Genomic DNA, 24,500 nt, shown 5'->3' with positions numbered 1-24,500 from the left:
AAAAAAAAAAAAAAAAAAAAAACCCATGAAATCTCATATGTACACAGCCTAGCAGAGTGCTTGACACACAGATATTTATTAAATCCTGGTTCCTCTTCCGGTTCCCTTCCCCCGGTGGTGCCCTGAGGAGCATGGACTTAATCACCTATCAATGTTTACCCAAATCTCCCTGAACAGCACGCGTTCTTCTCTGGATCTCGATTTCTTTGCCATTTTATGAGGAAGTAGAAGTGTGACCTGGACTTTCTGAGTTCTCTTGTCCTGGGGCCACTGCAAGAGGCAGTTAAGGTGCCCTCTAGCTCCCGGACTCCTCCTCAACTTTCTTAGTGGCCCTGCGCAAGGCTGAGCATCACAAAAACAGAAAACTGGGGCCCTCTCCTCCTACCAGAGACTTGGGAGCTCTTTTGCTTTGGAAATCTCCACCAACTCCCTGGGATCCTCAGCTGAGAACAGGCATGTGTAAAAGCCAAGGAATGTCTTTTTTACATTAACCCTTGGTACTGGGCTGTCTCGTGCCATCCTGTAATTCACTGAACTCTTGACCACAGTGTGGAGGGCCCTGTGCTTCAGAGAACGTGAACTTGGATCCCAGCACGGATTCTCACCAGCTGTGTGACCTGGAGCAAATTACTTAAACTCACTGTGCTCTAGCTTCTCCTTCTATAAAATGAGGGCGATGGTATTACTTTCCTCTTCTGCTGTAATAAATGACCACAAATTTGGTGACTACAAAGAGCCCAAGTTTATTCTCTTACAGTTCTGGAAGCCAGCGGTCTGCAGGGGTCTCACTGGGTTAGTGTCAAGGCATTGGCAGTGCTGGCTCCTTCTGGAGCCTCCACAGAAGGGTCCATTGCCTTTCCTTTTCCAGCTTCCAGGGGCTACCCGCATTCTTAGCTTGTGGCCCCTACCGTTTTCAGAGTCGGCAGTGGCAAGCTGTCACATCTTCTTCTTCCACTTGTAAAGACCCTTGTAATGATAGACCTGCCTGGATCACCCAGGATAACTTCCCATCTCAAGATCCTCGATCACCTCTGCAAAGTCCCCTTTCTCGTAGGAGGAAACGTATTCACAGGGCTCAGGGAGGAGGCTGTAGATGTCTTTGGGGCAGCAGGCATGTTAGCTGCCTACCACAGGCACCTAACTCAAAGCGCTGTTGCAGGCACGGAGCTGATGTCTGCGAGGCTGGAGGCACTAGGCGCTCAGCCTGAGCACAGCCGCCCTGGGCTGCTGAGTCTTGGGCTTCAACTAGACTGTAGGCTCCTTGAGGGCAGGTAGGGGCTCTGTCCTCCTTTTCTGTCTTCTGTTATACCTGGCATAGCACCGGAACCTGCTCAGAAATACTTCCCGAGCGGGTTTCCAAGTAAATGCAGAGCACACAGTGAGAAAGCAGGATATGGTAACAGTGCCCTGGCCACTCACTCTGTTACATTCTGTGGAAGATGCATGGGCATCAGCAAACCATTTTCTGGATGCTTCACATGCTGAGTCTTCATGTGGTTTTGCTCAAGGCTGTACTGATGGGATGATTCCAGTAGGTACTGAATTCACACAAGGCAATACCATCTAAGGAGACTGTTCTGTCCTCCATCAGACTACATACCCTCACTCGCTCAACATGCACCTGATGAGAAGTTGATCCATTAAAACCTGAATATCTAAGCCAGGAGCTTAGGGCTAGCCTAGTGTCCTCCATCAGGCTCGAGTCTCAACGCCTTTCCTCTGTCAATATTGATTCGGCCCTTCTAAAGTGAAATTACACACAGCTTTGGGGTTAGGGAAGCATCCAATTCCTTTTTTTTTTTTTTTAAAGAAATTTGAAATTTACCAGTTTCCTAATATATTTTTCAAACCCTCCTATTCTTTGTAGGAGACAGATTCAAAGCAGCATTATACTAGGGCAAGTGTAGGGGTGATTCGCTCATCTCCCAGTCCTACTGAGTGAAACTGTCCAGCCTCTGTCTGCCCCTATCCTCACCCTAGAGGAGAACGTGTGGTTATTCGATCGGAGGGTTTGCAGAGGAACCCCTGGGCGTCAGCACCTTGGCCCCCTGCTCTTCTTCTTGGGGTTGGCCAGTGTGCCTGTGGAGTGTGAGTGGTCTGGTCTTCCAGTCCCATAGTGAGGGGAGCAAATGGGTAAAGCCTCTGCTCACACAGCAGGTGGCCGTCAGGGAGAGGGGTGGCCATGCTGTGCTGCTGTGGCGGGTGGTCTCTGGCTCACTCTGTAATTTAGCATAGGAAGCCATTCTTGTCATGCACCTTCAACTGATGGATAATAAAGCTGATATTTTGATGCTCATTTGCTTTGGTCCATTTTCTATCAGTTGGTTTAGAACCCAGTTGGAGAGGCATCTGGGTGGCTCAGTTAGTTAAGTGGCAGACTTCAGCTCAGGTCATGATCTCACAGCTCATGGGTTCAAGTCCTGCATCAGGCTCTGTGCTGACAGCTCAGAGCCTGGAGCCTGCTTTGGATTCCATGTCTCCCCCTCTCTCTTCCCCTGCCTCACTCAAAATCTCTCTCCGTCTCTCAAGGAATGAATAAAAATGTTAAAAAAAAAAAACTGTTTTTAACCTAGTTGGAAAAAAGAATGCTACATAGTAGGTTCCCCCCTAAGGCTCAGAAGTCCAAGGGTGCCTTTTGCACTTACACATAGGCACACCCTAGAATTTATGGTACCTTGGGGAGCAGAACAAATGGGGACCCTCATGGCATATGTCAAATGTTTCCAAGTTACAAATCAAGCTAACAAACTATTAAGTTAAATATACTTTATCCTCTTACCCTGGTATAACTTTATAGTGACCCAAAAGGTCGGATTCAAAAAATTTTTTAATGTTTGTTTATTTTTGAAAGAGTGCAAGCAGCATGGGGGAGCAGAGAGGGGTACAGAGATTTGACGGGGGCTCTGGGCAGACAGCAGCAAGCCTGATGTGGGGCTCTAACTCATGAACCACAAGGTCATGAGCAGAGCCAAAGTCGAACACTCCACCGACTGAGCCACCCAGGTGCTCTTTGGGTTCATATTCCGAGTTCTCGGGTTCCTTATTCCTGCATTCCCTACCAGAGATTGGTGGCATGGGGAGACCTGACTCCTGTCCTCTCATCTCCAACTCTCCCCGCCCTCAGCTCCGTCCTGTTTCATGTGGACATCCCAGCGCTCATGTCCAAGTTCTATCTAAACTCCTGCAACCAGCTGCCCCAGGAGAAGACCCATGTAGACCTGGCACATGAGCTTCGAGCTATTTGTGCAGGGGATGCTGGGGTTCTGGGGAAGTGGGTATGTGGAATACAGCCTAGAACTTCAGGGCCTTGTGGATTCCTTGATCTCCAGGGAGGGGCATGGCCGAAGGCAGGCCAGACGGGACCCCTCTGCAGCTGAGGGCCCAGAGCAGGAACCCCTGCTGCCCCTCCCACTGCCTCAGAGCAGTATTAAGTGACTCCTCTTCCATGAAGCTTTCCCAGTATCTTCTCAGTCAGAGTAATATTTTCTTCCTTTGAATTCCTCTACATTTGACACTTACATTCTTCCCCCAGAGACAAACAATGGAACTTTTAGAAGGGTACAGTCCATTCACCACTTCCCAGGAGTTTGCTCCTCAAGTCAATCTATACTGCAGAACCCAAGGCGAGCAGAAGTACTTAGTGAGGGAGTGTTATCTTTTTTGACCCCCTCATCCATTTCCAAATGGATACTTCAGCTTGTTAGACCCAGGTCTTATTTTCTTTAACATTTAATTAACCTTAAGTATAATTCTAGTCATTGTCAGTATAACAACAGCATCATCTCATGAAAGAATGAAGTAATACCCTCTCCCCATGATCACCCTTTCAGTGGAGGGGGGAGGACGTTATAATAGCATTGTACATTTTTAAATAGTCCATTTTGAAATTTTAAGAGTTGGTTCGTTACTCCTGTGGAAGCCTTAATATCTAAAGCTTCATTGTTATTTTTCTAATGCAAGGCAACCTTATTAAGGAAAATCTCCCCATCTCCTATCCATTTATCATTTGTGCCTGACACTTTTCTCATGGCCACCAGCGCTTCATCACGGGATGGAAAACGATGTCATCTAAGAACAGACTGGCTGATAGAATGCAGAGAAACTATAATCGGTACAGATTTATTGAGGATTGCTCTGAGGCAAGCGTAGGTCTTGTCTGCAAGTGGTTAAGGATAGCCTAAGGCATTTACTGATGCCTTCAAGGAAAGAAAGTTTTCACATTCCCAGGTCTGTGAGACTCACTTTCCAATTGCCCACATCATTAGCACCACTCTGGCATCCTCACAGCCACTTAGAAACCTGCCTGTTCTCCAGGAGACCTTAGACCTGGGGGCAGAGCAAGTCTGCAGCAATGCCCCAAATTCACAGAGTTCAGACACTTTGAAAACATTCACTTAAGCTCTGTTTCCAGGAAAAAGTATACCGGACCCCTCTCAATGTACATGCTACTTCTTAGAATTTTCAGGGAGCAGCAAAATGCTAGAGCTGATAGAGATCTTCAAGTTCATCAATCTAGTTCAACCTGCTCATTTTACAGATGAGAGATCTTGCTTCAGAGATAAGACTGTCCCCTACTTCGGCAATGGTGCTCAGTGGATGGTGATCCGGCACCACTGCTGGTATTTACATTTCCTTCTATGTGCATTGGTACCTATCCTTTTCCAAGAGGCATTGGCGACCAAATGTGTGGTACTGAGAAACCCACACACAAAGAGAAGTCATGAGTTCCCTTTGCTTCAGTGAACGTTTTTCCCTTACCCAGATATAGAGAAGTGAGTCCTGTTTGCTTTAAAGCAACTGAATGTCTGTGTCATTGCCTCCCTTTATATAATCCAAATCTCTGTATTAATCCTTCACTCTGTGGCTGCTGGAAGAGATGTCGCCCATGCACGAGTATATTCTTTTCAAAAATGTTTAAACTCCCAAAATTTACCATATTAATCATTTCCAAGAGCACAGGTCAGTGGCACATTGCCAGTGTTGTACAATCACCCCCACTGTCCATGTATCCATTTTCATCATCCCACATGGAGACGCTGTACCTGCCAACCAGTCATTTTCCCATTCCTTCCTCCCCCGCCCTTGCTGACCTCTATTACACTTACCAGCTCTGTGAGTGTGCCTGGTCTAGGTTCCTCATGTAAGCAGAACCATGCAATAGTTGTCCATTTGTGACTGGCTTATTTCACTCAGCATAATGTCTTCAAGGTTCATCCAGGTGGTGACAGGTGACAGGATTTCTTTCCTTTTTAAGACTGACCACTATGCCACTGGATGCATATGTCACATTTTGTTTATCCATTCATCCAAAAAACATTTGGGCTGTTTCCACCTTTTGGCTCTTATGAATTATGCTCATGAACATACATGCTGCTATAAACACATTTACTGCTATAAGCATGGTTCTACAATTCTTTTAATTCATTTGGATATATACTCAGAAGCGGGATTGCTGGATCCTATGGTAATTCTATGTTTCACTTTTTGGGGAGCTACCTCACTGGTTGAATAATGGGAAACATTCCCACCAGCAGTATACAAGGTTTCCAATTTTTATATATCCTCCCCAATACTTCCTAGTTTCTCTTTCTCTTTGCGTGTGTGTGTGTGTGTGTGTGTTTTAAATAATAGCCATCCCTACAGGTATAAGTGGTATCTCATCGTGGTTTTGATTTGCATTTCCCTAATGACCAGTGATCTTGAGCTTTTTTTTTTTTAATGTGGTTTATTGGCCATTTGTATATAATTTTTAGAGAAATGTTTAGGTAAGCGGTTTTCCCATTAAATTTTTTTAATGTTGATTTATTTTTGGGAGAACACAAGTGGGGGAAAGGCCTAGGTAGGGGGGACAGATTATCTGAAGTGGGCTCCAGGCTGACATCTGCAAGCCCAAAGTAGGGTTCAAACTCACAAACCGCGAGATCATGACCTGAGCCAAAGTTGGACACTCAACAGACTGAGCCACCCAGGCACCCCTTTGCCCACTTTTGAATTGGGTTGTTTTGTTGTTGTTTTTGAGCTGTAGGAGTTATTACTATACTCTTGATACCTAGTCCTTATCAGATATATGATGTACAAACATATTACCCCATTCTCTGGTCTCTGTTTTCACTCTCTCCATAGTGCTCTTGATGCACAAAAGCTTTTTAGAATAAGCCCAATTTATATATTTTTTCTTTTGTTGCCATAGTCAAAAAATTGTTGCCAAATCCAATGTCATAAAGGCCTTTATCTGTGTTTTCTTCTAGGATTTTTAGTGTTTTAGCTCAATGTTTAAGTCTTTAATCCATTTTGGGTTAATTTTTATACATGTTGTAAGGAAAGGGTCCAGTTTTATTCTTTTGCATGTGGGTACCCAGTTTCTCCAACACCATTTGTTGAAAAAATTATTCTTTCTCCATTGAATAGTCATGGCACCCTTGTCAAGAATCAATTGACCATGTATGTGAGGGTTTATCTCTGGGCTCTCTATTCTATTCCATTGGCCTAAAAATGTGTCTTCACGCAGTACCGCACTGTTGTGATTATTGTAGCTTTTTAATAAGTTTTGCAGAAAACAAAAAGTGCGAATCCTTCAACTTTGTTCTTTTTCAAATATATTCTTTTAAAATTGTGCATCTAGAGGGCATACATTTCTGAAAGATGTTTTCAAGAGTGGCAAAATCTGAATCTTTAAAACTTTATTACAGAAACTAAACTGTTTCTGTCCTTTTTTTGTTGCACTAAAAAGATTGAATGAGGTGCTCCTGGATGGCTCAGCCAGTTAAACATCTAACTCTTGATTTTGGTTCAGGTCATGATCTCAGGGTTCAGCAGATCATGAGATGGAGCTCCATGTCGGGCCGGCTCCTTGCTGACAGGGTGGCAGAGTCTGCTTGGGATTCTGTCTCTCCCTCTCTCTGCCCCTCCCCTGCTTGGGCATGCTCATGCTTTCTCTCTCTCCCTCTCAAAATAAATAAGTAAACATTTTAAAAAAGAGGATTGAATGAAAATACGTCTTGCTTCTTTGTACCCAAATCCACCAGCTCTCCCCACAGCCCCTCTGGAAGGGTTAGAAGAGTAAGGGAGGAGTTGATTCTGGGTGTAAAGATTCTACTTAAAGAAATACAAAAAGAGGTGTACAGGTAGAGAAAGGCAATGCTCCTGGGAAGGGGAAAAGCTCCCTGCTAAAAAGAGGGTGGAGGCTAGAATATTGCTAAAAATAAGGAAAAAGAGGAGTGGCCTAGGGGTTGACTTTAGGGATGTTCCCAAGAATAAAGAGGGCCTGCTAGCCCAATTTGAGGAAACTGGCTCAGAACAACCCAAAGAGCATGGATCAAGTCCCTGTGCCAGGTCCTGGTGGGTGGTGGTGCCGAATGGAACTAGCTGCAATGGTGGTTTTTAATGACACCTCTGCTAAAGTTCACTTACTATACTGATGTACCCCTAGCATCATCACAGGAAGAAAAAAATCCTAAAAATATTATATTTCTGGCATAATTTCCATTCTCTCCTCCTACCTTTTGCTTTTTAAAAATTTGCTTCAAGTGGCAATCAATGATGCCTGCAAACCAGGGCTTTTAGCTAGAGCAGAGAGAGTTAGATAACAGGAACAACCAATGGTTTAACTCTTGTGTGGGGGAGGATGAGGATGGCTGTCAGGCTGGGCAATGTGACAAGGAAGGGAACAGACAGCAAGAAAAGAAGGTCCAAAGTGTACCAAAGGCCAATGATGAAACTCCCAACCAGCCATGACAGCCGGAGCTGGGGCAGCTAGAGGAGGTGAGGAAGATGTGGCCATCAGGTACAGGACGCAGCACAAAGGGATGGCAAGGAGGCAAGCCAGAATCAAATGTTTGGTTAGGACTGGCTGAGGTGGGCTGGGAATTCTAAGCACCAAGCACTTGAGAAGCCTACCCCCTGGGGCCCAGAGAGCCCACACTCCAGGGAGGAGGAAGAGAATGCGGGAGGTTCCCACCCAGGTAGAAAAGTGCAGAGTCCCTGATAGAGGCTGCAAGCCAAGGGAAGGCTGCCCTGGAGGCATGTTTGGGAATCTTTGGCATCTAGATAGTAAAAAGCCTGACATCATGGATCATGGATCACGGATGAAATCACTCAGATAAAGTATACAGAGAGGGAGGAAATAAGAGTTTAAGGTAAAAATTCCTGTGATATATTAACATTTGGAAGCAAACTAGACAAACACCAGTGCATAACAATACAAAAGACTCAAGAGAGTAACTGGATGAAAGAGTGCGGAGCCATTAAAAAACAAAAAACGTAGGAGAGAATTTCTAGAAGAATGTGATCAACAGTCTCAGCTGTCACAGAGTTTCCATGTAAGGTGAGGGCTGAAGACATTCTGTTGATGAAGCGGGAGAAGAAGGGGGAAAATAGTTGGGGAGAGGGAGGGAGGCAAACCATGAGACTCTTGAATGCTGAGAACAAACTGAGGGTTGAGGGGGAGTAGAGGAGAGGAGGAAGGGGGGTGATGGGCATGGAGGGGGGCACTTGTCGGGATGAGCACTGGGTGTTATATGTAAACCAACTTGACAATAAACTATTAAAAAAAAAAGACATTTTGTTGAATTTAGCAGGTAAGGGGTCATATTAGAGTTTTCCAGAGAAACAGAGCCAATAGGATCTAGCCAGTAAATCATCTATCTATCTATCTATCTATATATGTATATATGCTGATATATATATATCTATGTAGACAGATTTTTTTATCTACACAGATTGATACATAGCTAAATCTAGAAAGAGATTCATTGTAAATTATTGGATCACATGATTAGGGAGGCTGGGAAGTCCCCCCACAGTCTGTCATGTGCAGACTGGAGACCCAGAGAAGCCAACTGTATTTCAAAGGCCCAAGAACCCAGAAGAGGAGCCAAAGGTGCACATTCCAGTCTGGGGGTGAAGGCCTGAGAAGCAGGAATGCTGTGCAGGAGGAGATCAATGTCTCACCTCTCATGGTCATACAGAGACGAGGCACATCCAATCTTCCTCCACCTTTTTGTTCTATTCTGACCCTCAGCAAAAGGCATGGTGCCCACCCATGCTTGGGAGGTCCATCTGCTTTCCTCAGCCCACCAATCCAAAGGCTAATCTCTTTGGAATCACTCTGAAAGACACCCAGAAATAAGAGTTCATAAGATATCTAAAAACCTCATGGCCAGTCAAGTTGCCACATGAGAATAATCATCACAGGGGTTCCCGGCAACTTTTATGGTATCTGGGTGCCAGCCTGTGGGGCACTGAGGAAGTGGAGGTGGGAGGTGAGGAAGAGATGGAGCAATATCCCAGCAGCATCATTTTAGGAAGAGGAGATGTGTTTGAAGAAAGTTGTTGTTTTTTCTAATAGGAGAGGGAAGCACATTTATAGGTTGAGAGAAAGGAAGGAGAAGAACGTAGAAGGGAAAATCCAGCAAAGAATAAACAATTCATGTAGCAAGATCCTAGAGAACGTGGATGGTTGAGGTGTCGGGAGGGGGTAAAATGTCTCTGTGAAATAACAACCTGACCATAAATGTGCATATGATCTCTGTGATGGATGAGGAAGCGGTAGGTAATGAAGCCTTGGGGCTCATGAGCAGGGCATCACTGCAGGTGGAAGATAGGAAGGTGAGCACAAGCTCAGTGGGGAGTGAGGAGACTAGTGTGAACTCAGCAGTGTGAGTTGGGGACCTGAGAAGGCTACGGATTGGGACACCTCCATGGAGAAAGAAGGGGAGGTATCCAGGAGCCATCTCGATTCCTCCTGTGGAAACTATGGTCTTCTCACAATCATCAAAGGGCAACTTCCTTTCTTTCTACAATAATCCCAGGTACTTTATTACCTGAAATTCTACACTGACATAATATATTTCCAAATACGTATTTCTATATGTTATATATGTTTCCAATTATATATTCCATATGTTTAATAATATAAACCTAAATATATAGGTTTCTGAACACACACACACAAGCCCATATCAGATGACCCATTGTTTATTGCAGATGGGCTAATTGCTGCCTTAAACTGTTGATGACATCGTAACATGTATGGATAAAATGCACACAGCACCAAGAGGAGTTGGTTTTTGCCTTTATGTGAGGTGCGCTGTTAGGAAGGTATACAAGGATGGAGAAAACGTCACTCTGCCAGTAGTTTAGAGTCTAGTAAGGGACACAAGTTATATACACAGAAATAGACATCAGCCCAAGCAGCAGCTAAGGAAGTTCTGTGTCAAAAGGAAAGAGATGCCAAGGAAAGAGTTAATATTAGTAGAGCAGATGCCAGTGTATTTTCTTATTTATTCCTCATAAGGGTTCCATGAGGTTATATTATTCTCTTTGGGTCCAGGAAGCTTCCACTCAGAGAGGTGAATTTGTTGGAAACGAATCAAGGGGAGAGAGTGTGCAGGCTCCCTCCATTGCATCATGCTGTTCTGAATAATTAACAGTTCGCGTTTTCACTAGTTGCTGTCTGCAATGATCCTCCCAAACAGCTCTTCATTAGACTGCATTCTTGACATCTCTTGGTATGTCTGCTCTTCGTCATGTGATGCTGAATGACCCTTCCAGTTCTACCCAATGCTCCCTACGTCTGAATTGTTATAATGATGACTTTGTTTCGGTGTCTTCACTCTTACTAAATTAGGTGGACCTTTTGCTTTTGTTGAGATATTTTGTGGAGTTGGATTGTACTGTGGTCATTTTCAATGGTGCAAAGCTATGACCCATTTTCACTGCTTGTGCACTGTTGGAAGTGAGCCTTCAGCTTTACATAACCCAGAGCAATCGGTGGATGAAGCACACAGTAACCTTCAACCTGCCTCTAATGATGACTAAGAGAATCTGGCATTGACATTCTGAGGACAAAGTAGCAATTGTATGTTCTCTATTACTCTTTCGTTGTTCTTTACATAAAGTGGGATTTAAAAGGCAGAAGAAGAATTCAGTCCTCTCATAGTTTAGAGACACCTTCTGAATTTACTTGGAAGTTAAAAACTATACTGATGTAAAAAAAAAAAATGGAGTTTTATNAAGAGAATCTGGCATTGACATTCTGAGGACAAAGTAGCAATTGTATGTTCTCTATTACTCTTTCGTTGTTCTTTACATAAAGTGGGATTTAAAAGGCAGAAGAAGAATTCAGTCCTCTCATAGTTTAGAGACACCTTCTGAATTTACTTGGAAGTTAAAAACTATACTGATGTAAAAAAAAAATGGAGTTTTAGAACAAAACCAAGAGCATACTTTGTTACTGTATGATGTCTTTAAAATGTTATTTTATATCACTTTATAATTATTATTAGTGGGATAGCCAAAGCTTGATGTAATGGGGTCTTTTTTTTACTTACTACCTTCTGAGTGGATTGGCATTTCAAGAATTTTTAAACAGCTGCCAGCATTTTACTTTTTATTCTAATCACATGATTAACTGTCAATATGTTCCTTGTGTGGAAAAAAGTTTACTTGAGCTGAGTGTTCATTATCTTCACTTTAGACCATTTTAACAAGAAAAGAAATAAGAGCTTGGCAAGAATGTGGGCTCCTTGCCTTATATAAGCTGGCTTACTTCCCACCTCCTGTGGGTAGAGCAGAAAATGGAAGGGAGGAAAATGGTGGTGTTAAACTCCTGCCCACGGCTCCAAATGGAAAGAAGTAGAAATCCATGATGTTTATAAACCAGTGAAAGAGATGAATGACCATGCGTGCTATAAGGGCATAATTTTTGCTCTTTTTGCTCCACTCCTCTGATGGCTCGTGCATCTTAAATCCCCAACTGCTCCTCAAGAAAGAGGACCTGGGGTGCCCAGGTGACTCGGTTAAAAGTCTGACTTCAGCTCAGGTTATGATCTCATGGTTTCTGAGTTTGAGCCCCAAATCGGGCTCTGCGCTCACAGTTTGGAGCCTGCTTGGGATTCTCTCTGTCTCACTCTTTCTCTGCCTCTCCCTCACTTGCATGTGTTCTCTCACTCTCTCTCTCTCAAAATGAAAAATAAACTTAAAAAAAAAAAAAACAGAGGAGCAGTTTCTCCTGATCAACAGGCACTCAGAGCCATGAAACCCTCATAATCAGGAAGTGAGACCCAGAATCCTGCTACCTGGCAGAATTCCATTGCCTGCTTTTACTCTACAGTGACCCCTGGAGGCAGGAAAATAACAGTGTACTGTTAGGTATACACAAGATCTTAAAGGACTCAGGAAGCCCCGAGGGATATGTTCTATGAATTGATCTGAACAACTAAATCTCTCTAGCCCATTCCTTCCAGGAGAGGATGTTCCGGCATTGGGAGGGACCTGGGCTTGGGCATGAAACATTTTGTTTTGGATTTGTGTTTTATTGTTTCCTCTTCATATTTTGTTACATTTCCAAATGGTTATTATAAATTTATTTTCAATGTTCTTCCCTTGTACTGTATTTTTAAAGAAAAGAAGTATTGTAAATGAGAAAGCCTTGAAGAACAACAAAAAAGTAAGTCTTGGCTTCTTTGTCTAAACTCCTTGACCCCACAATTTCCATTGACAATAAAGAGAGGAAGAACTTATCAGGTAGAGTGAACTATAGGAGCAAAGAACTGATGTGCATAGAAAGAAAGAAAGAACAGCAAAGTAAAGCTCATAAAGGTGGTTTGGGGACAAATTAGGAAGGTCTTTTAATGTCATCATAGTTGGAACTTGGACTTTGTTCTATGGACAATAAGGAACCCTCAAAGTCTTCAAGAGATGAGAGATGTGATCATATTTATCATTTAAGTAAGTAAGTCCAGTATCAGTATAGAGAATGGATTGGGAAGGAGTCCAGAATACCAGTTAGGAGGTAGTTTAAATAGTTGAGAGATGATGATGGTGGCCCAAATTAAGGCAGGTTTGGTTAAAATGGACATATTGGAAAAACTACAGAATGTAGTCATTAAACTTAATCATATGAAGGACAAAAAAGATAACTTGGAGGAAAATACACCCTGAATTGTGAACCCTAGACAAAATGGTACAATTAAGGGTTTCACTGCAGAAGAGATATTCAATGTATTTTATGTCTGATATAGTTTAAGTGTCCTTGTGACATCCAAATGAAGGTGTCCAGATAGCTAGAATCTTTGGGTTGGGGCTCAGAAAAAAGGTTGATACTGAGAATGAATGTTTGGAAGTCATCAGCATAGTCAGGACAGGTGAAATTCCTGAAGCAGATGAGGTTACTTGGAGGAAGAGAGTATTGCCCAGGACACCCCCTTGTAGTTGAGGAGTTGCCAGGAAAGAGACTGAAAAGGAGCCATGGGAGATAAAAGGACCACACTGCAGAAGCCAAGGAAAATCCTATTCAAAAAGGAGCATTGTGGGGTGCTTGGTTGGCTCAGCCTCTAGAGCATATGACTTGAGTTCAGTATTGTGAGTTCAAGCCCCACATTGGGTATGGAACCTACTTAAAAAAATAAATAAAGTAGCAGTTGTTTAGAAAGAACGTTCAAAGGAAACATTACGCTTTAGTCATAAGGAAGACACTGATGGCCTTTTGAGAAGGCAGTTTGCGAGGAATGAGGGGCAGGAGTGAGATCCTGGTTGTTGAGATGTGTGCAAGAGGCAAGCAAGCATAATGGAAGCACAAAACTTCCTCTTGGGAGACATTGTAGTAACGGGAAGGAGAGAAGTGTAGCTTGAAGGGAGGCATTTCTATTTGCAGAATTCATTGGTTTGTAAAGCGCTTTTAATTCATTTGCTTACTTGATCCACAGCACAACTCAGGAGGTAGGACGGGCAAGTATTGATATGCCGGGGAACAAAATGAGGTTCAAAAAGGGGTTAGAAGGCTCCCTTGAGGTCATCTAGAGTAAATAAGTAGTGGAAGAACTGAGTTTAGAATGCAGATCATTTGGCTCTCAATTCAATGGCCTTTCCACTTTTCAAAACAGAGCATTTCTAAAATGTTTGCTCTGTTTGGCAATTGGATACTGGAGGGAACTGAGCTCCTTGTTAAAGGAGTTTTGATATTATCCAGGGAACAATGGGGAGCAACTCGAAGGTTCTGTGCAAAGGAATGCCATGTTTAAGTCAATACCCAAGGGAGACAAATTTGGCAGTGAGACATAGGATGTGTTAGTGGAACAGACCCCTCAGGGGGTAGGTCACTAGAACGTGGTATCAAACAAGACATAAGCTCAGATAAACATCTAACTGCAATGCTGAGAAAGTTATTTCCTTTCAGTTCTGTGGACCCTCTCCTGTTTGTGTTAAGGAGAGGATATCAGTTTGCCAGCAGTTTTTGACAGCCCTCAAATACTCTTGAATCTCCCTTTTGAACAAAGAGAGAACAAGCATCAGACTGAGAACATCTGGAAGCAATTGCATTTTGCTAGAACTGATTTACATTGCTCGTGTTCATTCTATTTGTAGGATTATTTTCCAGTTATGACACAGAGTACTGATTTCTCATTTATTATTATTATAGAAAGGTTACTATCAAATCCATCTAAGTAAAAAAAATGTTAAATTAAGAAAAAATATTAAGTCAATTCTCAGGTGTTTTACACATATAAGGGAAAAAAACACAACGAATGTGCATTCTAATGACTTAAGTTTGGAAAATTCTGGTCCTGGAGACTATTGCAATATGAATAACAAAGGTTTAGTTCAGGGTGGTAAGATTGAAGTAGAAACTGAGAAGAAGGCTCTGGTAAACATTTTAAGGGACTTAAAAAGAAAGGGATGGTTATCTCCCTGGGTATCCTCTGCATCATTTCTTGGGATGCTTATGGCTACAATAATAGAAAGCTTAAATCAAAAATGTTAGCGCAGTACAAAGAATTTACTATCTCATGTAACAAGAAGCTCCAAGGTAAGAATCTAAGATTGGTTAAGTCAGTGGCTCATTGACATTACTAAAGGCTCAACTTCCTTCTTAAAAACATTTTTTTTAATGCTTCTTTCTTCTTCTTCTTCTTTTTTTTTTTTTTTGAGAGAAAGAGATAGAGAAAAACAGAGCACAAGCAAGGGAGGGGCAGAGAGAGGGCGACACAAAATTCAAAGCAGGCTCTAGGCTCTGAGCTGTCAGCACAGAGCCGGATGCAGGGCTTGAACCCATGGATCACAAGATCATGACTTGAGCCAAAGTTGGTGTCCCTAGACTCAACTTGTTTTTACCTTCCAACCCTAGCAAAGAAGTTTTGTCTTCATGGCCTGAAAATGGCCCACATGATGTGAGCAGTTCTATCATGACATAAGATGCTCAGTGAAAGAAAACATGTCTTTTGGTGATGAAGAATGAAGGATAAAGAAATCTTTGCCTGAAGTCATGTCCAGCAAAATATTTTCCTTCAGGATTTACTGTCTCCAAATATGTCAAATGTCATGCATAAACCAATTGCTGCAAAAGGAAATTAAGTAACCATAACTAACATAAACTAATTAGGATTCATTCTCTGAGCTTAGGGATAAAGATCCTTCCCTGAAGGACAGATTTCTCTAGATAACAGGGGGTCTGGTAACAAATGTGGCTGGTAGTCAGTCAACCATGTCTTAGACAACATATACCAATTATATAATTGAATTCCTCAAATTAACCCTTGAACATAAGTGGGAAGTTCTTGAAGCTTATGGTTTTTTATTTTTAAAAACTTTGTTTAGCTCTTCTCTCCATGTGTTGGATTAAGGCAGACCGAAATACTTCCACTGCAAAATGAACATCTGGTTTAGTGATGCACATCGAGGGTGCGATGCGGAAGGTCTGAGGAGATAAAGGAAAATAGAGAAGGGATCATCACAGAGTCAAATATAACTTTGAGAAAATGCACTAAGCTAAGAATCTAAAACCTTATTTTTAAGACGTTTCTTGTATTTCCCTCCTAGGTTGGTCTCCTCCCTCCCCAAGGCCATACCCAGACCATTCATCTTTTAGTCTCAGAAAAATTCTGGAACCAGTTGGCTCTGCCCCTCTTCCTTTTTTGTCATCTGCTCACCTCCCGGTTTTTCTGCCTCCTTCACGGAGGTCTTAGGCACCTGTCTATAATCCATTTCTGCAGGCACTTAGGGTGACCGCCATGTCCAGTATACAACCCTACAAACCATCTTCTCAGTTTCTTGACTGCCACAACTCCCAGAAACTTCATCTCTGCTCCTCTGCATCTATTCCCACCCAAGACCAGCACCACGAGCTTCCTCTTCACCAGGAATAATCCAATTTCTGACTCCCATGACATCTGCCCTTTTCATGAAAGCTTCAGGTCTTTGCCCCTCTCAGTGTCTTCCCTCTTTTCTTGCCCAGCCAGCAGCACACGGTTGACGGTTAGAACTACTTCCTCACTTGTTCCCTCATTTTGTGTGCACCTTCCTCTCTGCTGCTGTAGCCACGCACACAGGCCCCAACCGTGGTCAGAGCTATGACTGAGCCACACGGCTCCAACATGCCAGGGGGGAAGTGTTGGAGAAAAGCCTACTACTGGGGAGACTGACACCATTAGATCTTCAGTCTCCAACTTCTGCGGGTTCTAAATTTCTCTTGTCCTCTGTCAGCTTCCTTCCCCAATCTAAATCTTTATCATCCTTCTCAATTTCCTCCCTCAACTCCTACACCTCTCACTCTGTCTCATAGACAACCTTGCCTCATGCTCCTCAGAAGCTGTCAGGCAAGATCTTTCTATAAACTTGTTAGCTCCCACATCCATTCTTACATCCCCGCTGGAAGGTTAAGAGAACTAGATGCCTTTACTATTTAACTCCAGGATTTCTGCCTGTGCCCTTGGCTCTGGATACTCCTGATAAAGGAGCAAAAGGCAAGTTGAGGGCGAAGCACAAGCTAACATCCTGTAACCCTCCCTCTCCAGGTGGGCTATGTGTGTCATTCCTCAGGCACAAGAACAAAGGAAACTGCCCAAGAACAAAGGAAAGGGATAAACTGATAACAGTCAGATGACTGATAACAGTCTCCATCAGTCTGAAATGGTCTTAATGATTTAAAAGAAAAAAGACAATCTCCAGAAGCCTATAGACTCAGTTTCCTGGAGCCTTAACATCACCTTCCCTTCCACAGGGTAGAAATTCTTTTTTTTCTTCTTAATAATTTTTTAAAAAGTTTATTTTGTTTATTTATTTTGTGTGAGAGAGTAAGCACGAGTGGAGGAGGGGCAGAGAGAGAGAAGGAGAGAGAGAATCTGAAGCAGGCTCTACCCTGTCAGCCCAATGCGGGGCTCGAACTCACAAACTGTGAGGTCATGACCTGAATCAAAGTCAGATGCTTAACCAACTGAGCCACTCAGGCATCCCTGATACTTTAAATTTTTTTGTTTGTTTGTTTTCTTAATTTATTATTGAGTGAGAGAGAAACAGGAAGAGTAGGGGAGGGTCAGAGAAAGAGGGAGACAGAATCCGAAACAGGCTCTAGGCTCTGAGCTGTTAGCACAGAGCTTGATGTGGGGCTTGAACCCACAAACTGCAAGATCATGACCTGAGCCAAAGTCAGATGCTTAACCGACTGAGCCACCCAGGCGCCCCAGGCGCACCTGATACTTTAAAGTTTTGCTTAGATGATAAATCGGATTGAATTCATTGTACTTCTAGACCTTTTCCAAATGAGGTAAAATACTAAGGTATTGATTACTGTATGTAGGTTTGTGTGTGTGGCTTCTTATTGCAGACTAAGGATATTTGAGTCCATTGGTAACATGCCATGTGCTTAATTGATTCATCATTTAGCCATTTACAGAATTCTGGGGAAATAACTCACAATCAGTTCCAACTGAGTTTTCATGAAGACTAATATTTCTCAGAAAGTTCTGCTAAATGTAATTAAGACTGATGGAAATAAAGGAAGCAACTCTGTATGTGTCAGAAAGATATAAGGAACGGAAATACATTTTTGTTGTAGGTAAAAGAGGGTAATTTTGTCCTAAATGACACTGGTTGGAGAAATGGCTTGGGACAAAACCTTAATGCAAAGGAAAATTGTGGATAGTTTGTGAAAGAAAATCTTTGGAAAGAAATTTTATGTGTCATCAAGATGAACTGAGATTGAAATAAATGGATTTTAAAAATACACTCATGTAAGATTGAAACTATGGTTTTCTCTCTGTCCAAAAGATAGTTTTCTTAAATTGCTGGCCTCCTCTTGATATAAGAAAATGTACCTCTTCTTGATATAAGAAAATGTAAAGAGGGGCTCCTGGGTGGCTCAGTTGGTTGAGTGTTTGACTTCGGCTCAGGTCATGATCTCATAGTTCGTGAGTTCAAGCCCCATGTCAGGCTCTGTGCTGACAGCTCAGAATCTAGAGGCTGCTTCGGATTCTGTCTCAGCCTCTCCCCCGTTTGTTCTCTGTCTCTCAAAAATAAATAAATGTACAAAAAAAAGAAAGAAAGAAAAAAATGTAAAGAAAGTTGTTGTTTTTTTTAATCTGCCCAGAAAAACCAGTTTCTATGTTTGTCTTTATCAGGTCTTGATTACTTAAATCTAATAATTCCCAATATTAAAGGGGCTAAGTTTTGCTAACAACTATATAATCCTACTTATTTGCCTTTGGAATCTCTTACTGTCACCTGGTTAAATAAGTAATTTAGTTTTAAGCTTTATAATAATCCATAATCCTATTTAGGCATGCATGTACTTTAAACCTTTCTGAAGTCTTTAGAGCACCTGAGTGGCTCAATCAGTTGAGCATCCGACTTGATTTCAGCTCAGGTCATGATCTAACTTTGTGGGATCAAGCCCTGTGTTGGGCTCAGTGCTGCACATGGAGCCTCCACAAGATTCTCTCTCTGAGGGCATGTACATGCTCTCTCTCTCTCTCTCTCTCTCTTAAAACAGACAACAAAAACCCCCAAAACCTCTTTCTGAGCATTTTAAACAAACTTTCCCAAGATTTAAATTGTAAAGGAAGTCTTATTGCCCGATTAGGCTTACTTATTTGTTATGTTAATTTGGGGGTTTACTTACTTTGTGTGATCTCAATATCTTTAAGATCATAAAACTAAAATGGGTAAGAATTTCTAGAACTAACTAAAAGTTGCATTAAAACGAATAAGAAATAGAAACATGGAACTAAATGAACTGAAGAAGATTATTATAGGTTTTGTGACTCTTGTTTGAAACATTGTTGGGTCTCTAATGTTAGCTCTTCCAGATTATGGAAACTTTCTCTTAAGATATGCATGATATACAGAAATGTGGTAGCATATTCCTTTGTAAACAAAGTGAAGCATTTAACTTTTCTCTCCACTTGAACTCTGAAATTCAAAAAGTCCCAGTGAGTATTCTTTCTTCCATGGCAATCACAGTCACTTGCATTAAGTTCAGTGAGCATCTGTGCTCCTCATAACAGGACACCATTGGAAACATTGGTCATTTTACCATGGCTTTGACTGGAATGTCATGTTTGAGAGACATGCATAGACTCAGATATGACCAGACAGCTTCAAGGAACTAAGGCTGACTTTATGAAACATGGAGCCATAAAGCCCCTTGAACTGTTGGCCTGATACTTGCTTACAAAAGCCTTACCAGGTGAGTAAAGAATGTCACTTCCTGGCAGGTGCAGGAACCTCAGGATGTTTGGGGAAATTGAGAAGAATTCACCGAAATCAACAGGTATTGCAGGCATGTCTGATGGTGTGTCTTTGGCTTGGCTTCTGCCTAGAGAGGCTACTAAAAGTTCAACTGAGATTCCTTATGGAAATCTCTGGCAAAGCAAATTTTAAAAGATCTATATGACTTGCTGAGCTTATGTATATAATTTTACAAATGAATTAGTCTTAAGTTGGCGGTCTCTGAAAATGAGGGTAATTATAGAGAAAAATTATGTTTCAATAACACATCTTTGTAGATAATAAGTTCTAATACTATTTATTATAATCTAGACTAGATCTTGAATTCTTCCAGTTTCCTCAAATATTTGGCTATGGCTCTCCAACTAAGGTTTCCATTCGGCTTCCATTCTCTTGACTTAAAGTTATTAAAAACTAAAACTGCCTTTTTCCTAGAAGCCCTAAAACCTGATGCTGGACAACTTGAGGTAAACTTCAAAGAAATTGCCACAATTGCTTATGGATAGACAATCTTGCTTGCCATTCTCTGAAGATAATAACAAGACCCCATGGGCATAGGCTTGTTTGAACAACTGGAAAATGGGATGGATTCCCCAACAATTGTATATGAAAGGCCTTTTTTCACCATAGACCTATAAATAGATAAAGGCTGTTGTACTTTATTAAATTATTCACTTGAGGCCAGGGTAATTAATAAAGCTCTGAATGAATATGCAAACCATATCCTCCCTACACTTGATCTGACAGTGACAAGCAACCTACTCCATATAAACCCAGGAGACATGTTTTGTTTAAAAGATTGGAAATCTAATACTGCAGGAGACTTAAATCTGAACTGGAAAGGCCCCTACTGGGTCATATTATGCATCCCCAGGGCCATACAATTAGAAGAACAATTCATGGGGTGCCCAGGTGGCTCAGCCGGTTAAGTGTCTGACTCTTGGTTTGGGCTCAGGTCATAAGCCCACAGTTGGTGGGGGTCCAGCCCCACATGGGGCTCCACGCTGACTTGCAGAGCCTGCTTGGGATTCTCTCTTTCTCCCTCTCTCTGACCCTCCCCTGCTTGTTCTCTCTCTCTCTCTGTCAATAAATAAACTTCAAAAAAAAAAGATTCTAAAAGAAGGACCTTCCTCATGGACTCCTATATCAAGAATTACATCTCTACCTTCTTCATAGGAATCCTGTGTGCCAACTAATACAGCTTCTTATTTCTGTGAACATGTGGAAGACCTCAAACTTCTCTTCAAAGGAAAAGGCAGGTTGTCCCTTTCTTTTCCATTCTCCTTTCCCCAGTTTATCCTGACAATTTCTTCTTACAATGGGCCATTCAAAAGGATTGCCAGAGACATTTAATTACAAACCAGAGAAAGCCATCCGATTCAGGCTGCCTGTTCCGGCTGCACGCAAGGACGCTCAGTCCTACATCTAAAACTCTCCCTGGTGGCGCCTGGGACGTTGACACTGGGTTTGTAATTTGCTCTAACCTTTAACCTATATATATTTTTTGTTTCTCTAAAATGCGCCTCTTATTAATTGTCTGATTGTTTACTAAACGGAACAGAGTCTATATGATGGCCAACACAAACTGTTACACAATTAAAGCCTTCAATGACTCTCAAAATAGCATTACATTATTACACACTGAAAAACCCCAAATGCATGAGACAGTTCTACGAAACAGAACAGCCTTAGATGTTCTAACTGATGCGCAAGGTGGTGCTTGTGCTCTCATAGACACAGAATGCCACGTATACCTTCCAGATCGCCGCAGAAATACTTCTGGGTTTCTAACTGACATGAATACTCAAATTAGCATCTTAAATGATCCCTCTCTTTCCTTTAATGATTGGTTAAACTCCTGGACCGGAGGAAGATTTTTGTCCTCTACCGAAGGACTCTTATTTGGGCTTTTTTATTATTTAATTATGTTTTGCTATTTTCTCCCATGTCTTTCCTCCTGGTGCCAAGATGCCATCTCTTCAATATCTTCAAGCCAACAGGTGATCCTTTCTGCTCAAGGAACTTCATGGATGTTGCCCGTGTTGGATTCAGCTGCCTCCATCCTTCACAACTCCCCTCTACACTCTCGGGCCAATGTCGACCCCATAGATAGGGGTTTCTCTATGCTCTTACTCGGCAGGAAGAAGCTACAGAAGATAAGACCTTTCACCTTCAATAACCACAAAGATTTTAGGGTCAAAACTGTTCAGGAGGGAAATGATGAGGGAGCAAAAATCAAGCAGAGGGCAAAGCACAATGTGTGGCATTCCTCATTCACTCATGGCTGCCCAGGAACAAAAGAAAGGGAAAAACAATTGGTTAACTGATAGAGATCACAGTCATGCAGCTTACCAGTCTCCATCAGTCTGCAACTGTCTTAATGATTTACAAGAAAAAAGGCAAACTCCAGAAGCCTATCTGCTCAGTTTCCTGGAGCCCTAACATCGCCCTCCTCTCCACAGCATAGAAAATCCTGTGGACCCAGTCACCTTTCACAATGACAGTGCAGCTCTTTCTGCCCACGGGTCCTGTCCCCGTGCTTTAATAAAACCACCCATTTTGCTCTGAAGATGATGGCCAAGAAAGAATTCTTGGAGTTGTCTTTGGTGCAAAAAGGTGATTTTATTAAAGCACAGACACAGGACCTGTGGGCAGAAAGAGCTGCACTGGGGCTGTGAAGAGTGACCGGTTATATACTATGAAGTTGGGGGAGGTAAAGTCAACAGAAAGTTTCTTAAAGGAGTTTTCCATATGCTAAAGACTCACAGATTACTGGAAGCCTAGCTATTGTCAAGGTTGTTTTTCCGCTCTAGCAAAACATTAACATTAAGACAGTAGGGAATTCCTTGAGAATGCTCTGTATTTGCCTCAAATATTTGTCAATGGGCTGCAGGTTATAAGGCAATTTGATTTTACCTACCATTTCCTTCTTGCTTTTGTTCCTCACAACACTATGGAAGGGAGGGTGATATTAGTGATGTGGAAAACAAAGGCAGAAGGAAATGGCAGATGAAATTAAATTGCCTTATAACCTGCAGCCCACTGACAGATACTGGAGGCTGGCAGAGTAAAATGTTTCTCCAGGAACTCTCCCTCCAGTCTTCATGCTAATACTTTGCTAGAGGGAAAAATAACCTTAGCTTGACAATAGCCAGGCCCCCAGGATCCTGTGAGTCTTCTTTAGCATATGAGAATCCCATTGGAAACTTCCCCTGGACTTTACCTCCCCCAGCTCCACAGTGCTCTCCTCATGGTCTTGGGGCAACTCTTCCTGCCCACAGGTCCTGTCCCCGTGCTTTCATAAAGTCACCTTTTTGCACCAACGAGGTCTTCAAGGATTCTTTCTTGGCCACAGCCCGGGCCCCACCACTCCATCATCACCCCCAAAACCCTCATCATTAGGGTTCCAGGAAGCTGAGTCTATGGGTTTCTGTAGACTAAGCTATTGATGAATTTGCCTTTTGCTTGTAAGTCATTAAAACAGTTGCAAATTGATGGAGACTCATGTCCTGCACGAATGTGATCTCTATTGTCAACCATTGGTTTCCCCCTTTCTACGCAGCCAGGAGCGCCTGAGGATTGTCACACATGTCCCACCAGAGGGGGAGGGTGTTTGTGGGTGTCAGCTTGCCTTATGCTCCCTCATCAGAACCCAGTGGCATTTTGCAGCCCTTTTCCTTCAGCCGCCCCCGCCCCCCCGCCCAGAGCCTGGCGACCCCCTTGCTCCAGGGATTCCACATTCTGCTGGCTCCACTCACACCTCTCTGCCCGTTTATTTCCTCTTTCTGGTCACCTCTTCTTCCCTCCCCTTTAAATGCTGGTGTTGCCCGGGTGCGTGCCCTCCCGACACGGCGTTTGCTGTGTAGACTCCCTTCCCGGGAGTTCTCATCGGCTCACTCCGTACAGGCTGACGACTCCCAAAGTCGTGACTTGGCCCCCGTTCTCTCCTCTGAGCTACCGACTCGTCTACAGAAACAGATGTCCATAAACACCTCGAACGGAACGTGTTCAAAGCTGCACGCATCCTTGCCATCTCGAAACCAAGTGAGACGCGAGGCTGTATCCGCCAGTCGCCCGCATTCTCCGCGTCCCAGGCTGTGCCCTTCACACTTCCGGAATTGTTCTCCGAAAGGGCCCCTTACCCCACCGCTGCGAGCGAGTTCAGGCAGCGCCGTCAGCCCCTGCTGGACTCAAGGCCACGGGCTCGTCCCCTCAGGTTCCTTCTCTTCAGGGCACAGATTCAGAAATCAGACAGCCTAGTCTGGATCCCGGTTCTGCCACTCACTAGCTGTGTGACTTGAGTAATTTACTTAACCTCTCTGAGCCTCTTTTTCTTCATCTGTAACATTAGAATAATAATAGTACTTCTTTCATAGGCTGGTTGAGACCATTAAATGAGTCAAAGCAAAGTGTTTTCAAGAGTGACAAGCATTAAAGCTTTGTGTTATTTACCGTTCGTGGCCTCAAGCCTTACTGAGTGCCTGATGCTCTTTGCACTCTAATGTTTCTGCACATGCTCTGTGCTTATTCATTGTGTACCACAGACTCAGCGTCGCCAGAGGGACTAGGAGTCCCTTCTCTTTCCTCTTGTAACACCCCTTTCTATAGCTGTAGACGAGCTTGCTACAGAGTGTTGTAATTTGCTCTTTCTATGTCCTTCTCTCCTGCAGGCTCCAAGGACTGGATCTTATTTATCATTTTAACTTTAGTATCCAGAGGAGCAACGGCTATCTAGCACTTAAGTGTTTTCCCTATAACTAAGCAGGTAAACAGTTGTTTCATGTCTTTATAAGTTACAGGTCTTCGGATTTTTAATCATTAAATTACTTTGATTCACAAAAACTTATAAAACTTTAAGTTTTATAACTTTATATATAACTTTATTTACATGTAACTTTTAATTTATATTTTATTATATTATATTTATTTATATATAACTTTTTAAAATTTGTATATAACTATATATATCACTTATAACTATAAGACTGTCCCAGCAAAAG

At 42.6% G+C, this 24,500-nt stretch overlaps 1 protein-coding gene across 1 annotated transcript in view; it reads right to left on the bottom strand.

Moving 5' to 3' along the window:
• Nucleotides 1-15,552: 15,552 nt before the first annotated feature.
• Nucleotides 15,553-24,500, bottom strand: part of AGXT2 (alanine--glyoxylate aminotransferase 2) — a 36,243-nt gene continuing 27,295 nt past the window's right edge. Inside the window, exon 12 of the mRNA XM_077755793.1 lies at nt 15,553-15,694. Coding sequence (XP_077611919.1) covers nt 15,578-15,694 — 117 coding nt within the window. The 3' untranslated portion in view covers nt 15,553-15,577. The remainder of the gene's footprint in view (nt 15,695-24,500) is intronic.

This window comes from Crocuta crocuta, unplaced genomic scaffold, assembly GCF_008692635.1.
Source record: "Crocuta crocuta isolate KB4526 unplaced genomic scaffold, BGI_CrCroc_1.0 scaffold222, whole genome shotgun sequence".
NCBI lineage: Eukaryota > Metazoa > Chordata > Mammalia > Carnivora > Hyaenidae > Crocuta > Crocuta crocuta.
This window is presented reverse-complemented; position numbering and strand designations above follow the sequence as displayed.